Genomic DNA, 2,500 nt, shown 5'->3' on the forward strand with positions numbered 1-2,500 from the left:
TATATGTATGTATGTATGTATCTGTACACATTTTTTTTAATTTTATTTCAAGTCAATTGTAGTGTTTTTTTAATTCAGCAAATGGCAGGTAACTACTATAAAACACCAAAACAGTACCGTTGCAGTGTCAATGCAGCTAGCGACTGTGCCATACACTCACTCAGGCTACCATTAGTACTGTTGTGTAACATTAGGAGGGTACCTAATCTTTTGGCCTGCGTTCACACACTCCAATTGTTTTCCCTGTTGTGTTTTTTCCCAGAACGAAGCGGTGGCGTCGCTGAAAAAGGCCCGCCAGCAGTACTTCCAGCGCTGTGACGAGCTGGAGAAAGCCAAGACTGTGGACGACACGGGAGGGATGAAGACTCTGGATAAGAGGAGGAAGTCCAAGGATGAAGCCCAGACCAAGGCAGGGTCCTCCGCCTCTTTTATTCACCTTCTTGTTAGATAAAAGATGTGTCATCATCTCCAGGTGGCAGAGGCGGAGCTTCTATACAAGCAGTGTGTCCATGACGCCAGGATCCACCAGGACGAGCTGATCAAAGTCAAAGAGAGGATTATTTCCCACGTTCGCAAGATTATCTGTCAGGGAGACACGGTGCTAAAGCAGGTTGGTGCTACCATCCGTAAACATTGTTTTTTTGGTCGCCATAGTAACCAGTCGTGATCTCTCGCTCCATCAGGTGACGGTCAACATGTTTTACTACCAGCGGCTGCAGACCGAGGAGGTTCCTCTGGGGTACCACAACCTGGAGCTGACCTGCCGCTCCTTGGAGCCCGGGGAGCCATACATGGCGTACATACGCGGCAGACAATGTCAAGAACAGCCTCCGCAGATCTTCTCCTTCCAGGAGTACGTGGCTCAGGGGAAAAGGTACCAGACTTTTATATCCATATTTAGCTTTATAAATTTTTTTTTGTATACGTCGTAGTAACCGTTTGTCCTAAAACTCTGTGTTGGAAAGGAACAAACGCAAAACCAGCAACCCTCTCAGTTCCCTGCAGGACTCCTCGCCTCTGAGAGACGAAAGTCCCTGCAGATACGGTAAAGGCACTGAGTCTCCTTGTTTCCACTGGATTCCATCAAAACCTTGTGTTGTGTTCGGGTCTGTGGGACCCGTTTTAATTTTTTATTAAAAGAAAAATGATACAATTAATTTTTCAAACTTAGACTCACTGACTTTGGCTCATTTTCTGTGAAGAACATATATCAGAATACATATTTAATGACCACACACCATTAGGGATGATGTTACAAACCGGTTCTCCCGGTTGTTCGATAAGAAAAGAACCGTTCAATAAGAAAAGAACCGATTCCATGGACTCGAATCCCTTTTTGAGAACCGGTTCCCATCTTCGAGGCCACTATAGTAAAGAAAAAGAGTTTGTTCTTTATTCGAATCCCTGGGAACGGATCCCGTCCCACAAGAAATGCCCTGTGGGACATCACAGGAAATGACGTAACTCAGTCATTAGACTGAGTTACGTCGTTTCCTGTGATGTCACACAAGCAGCAAAAATAATGGACCGGAAAAAACGCCTCGAGGCATGGCTATTCACCTATAGTGATCACAGAGACGGGTTGTTTTTGTGTTACTGTATGTATTTGTTTTTCTGAAAAATCCCACTTAATATACTTTGGATAACAACAGTCAATATTTATTTATTTTATTTTTTTAGGGGTAGTTAACAGTCAATATTTATTTATTTATTTATTTTTTATTTTTTAATTATAAAATAAAAGGGAGCTTTTTTTAAACCAAATATTGTGTTTTTTTCCATATACAACAACCGATCTGGATTCGATAAGAGAATCGATAAGGAATTGGTTCGATAAGAGGATTCGATAATGGGCTCGAACTCGATAATTTCTTATCAAACATCATCCCTACACACCCTACACATTTCTATTACATATAAGATGTCTGGGTCCACTGGACCCGGGGCTAATAGAAGTGTGGAATTTGATGTTCTGTGTAACACACACACACACACACACACACACACACACAGCAGGCCTAGACAGGAGGAGGACAGAGTGTAGGTACACAGGACATCAGAGGGTCAATTGTGCGAGAAAATGAGAGCAGACAGTGTTGACAAACAATGTTGCAACCTTGTGTGCAGAAACACAAAAGAAGAATCCCTGTGGGATGCGGAAACTGGCAGAGAAATTTTCCGTGCAACGTTCATGTTGTTGTTACTCAGCCAGCGTTTGTGGGTCTGATGGACCCGTTGCATTTTGTGGCTTTTAATGCCTCACAATCAAACACTTTTATGTTCAAATACAGAACAGATGTTTATTGGGATAAGGTAAACATCCGTTCAGTATTTGAACATAAAAGTGTTTAATTGAACATTACACAAGGGTTAAATATTGTTCAGTTCAGTTCCGTTCCAGTTTATTTATTTTATGTATGAAAAGCGCTTTATAAAGTACATCATTTTAAATGTTGGCGAATGCACCAAATCTTTAAATGTCAATATTAATGATTTAACA

General features: G+C 41.6%; 1 protein-coding gene across 1 annotated transcript in view; it reads left to right on the top strand.

Annotated features, from left to right (window-relative positions):
* Positions 1-2,500, top strand: part of gmip (GEM interacting protein) — a 57,238-nt gene that overhangs the window by 32,597 nt on the left and 22,141 nt on the right. The window contains exons 9-12 of the mRNA XM_061982039.2: positions 263-409; positions 473-610; positions 684-874; positions 966-1,045. Coding sequence (XP_061838023.2) covers positions 263-409; positions 473-610; positions 684-874; positions 966-1,045 — 556 coding nt within the window. The remainder of the gene's footprint in view (positions 1-262; positions 410-472; positions 611-683; positions 875-965; positions 1,046-2,500) is intronic.

This window comes from Nerophis lumbriciformis, linkage group LG24 (genome assembly GCF_033978685.3).
Source record: "Nerophis lumbriciformis linkage group LG24, RoL_Nlum_v2.1, whole genome shotgun sequence".
NCBI classification, from domain to species: domain Eukaryota; kingdom Metazoa; phylum Chordata; class Actinopteri; order Syngnathiformes; family Syngnathidae; genus Nerophis; species Nerophis lumbriciformis.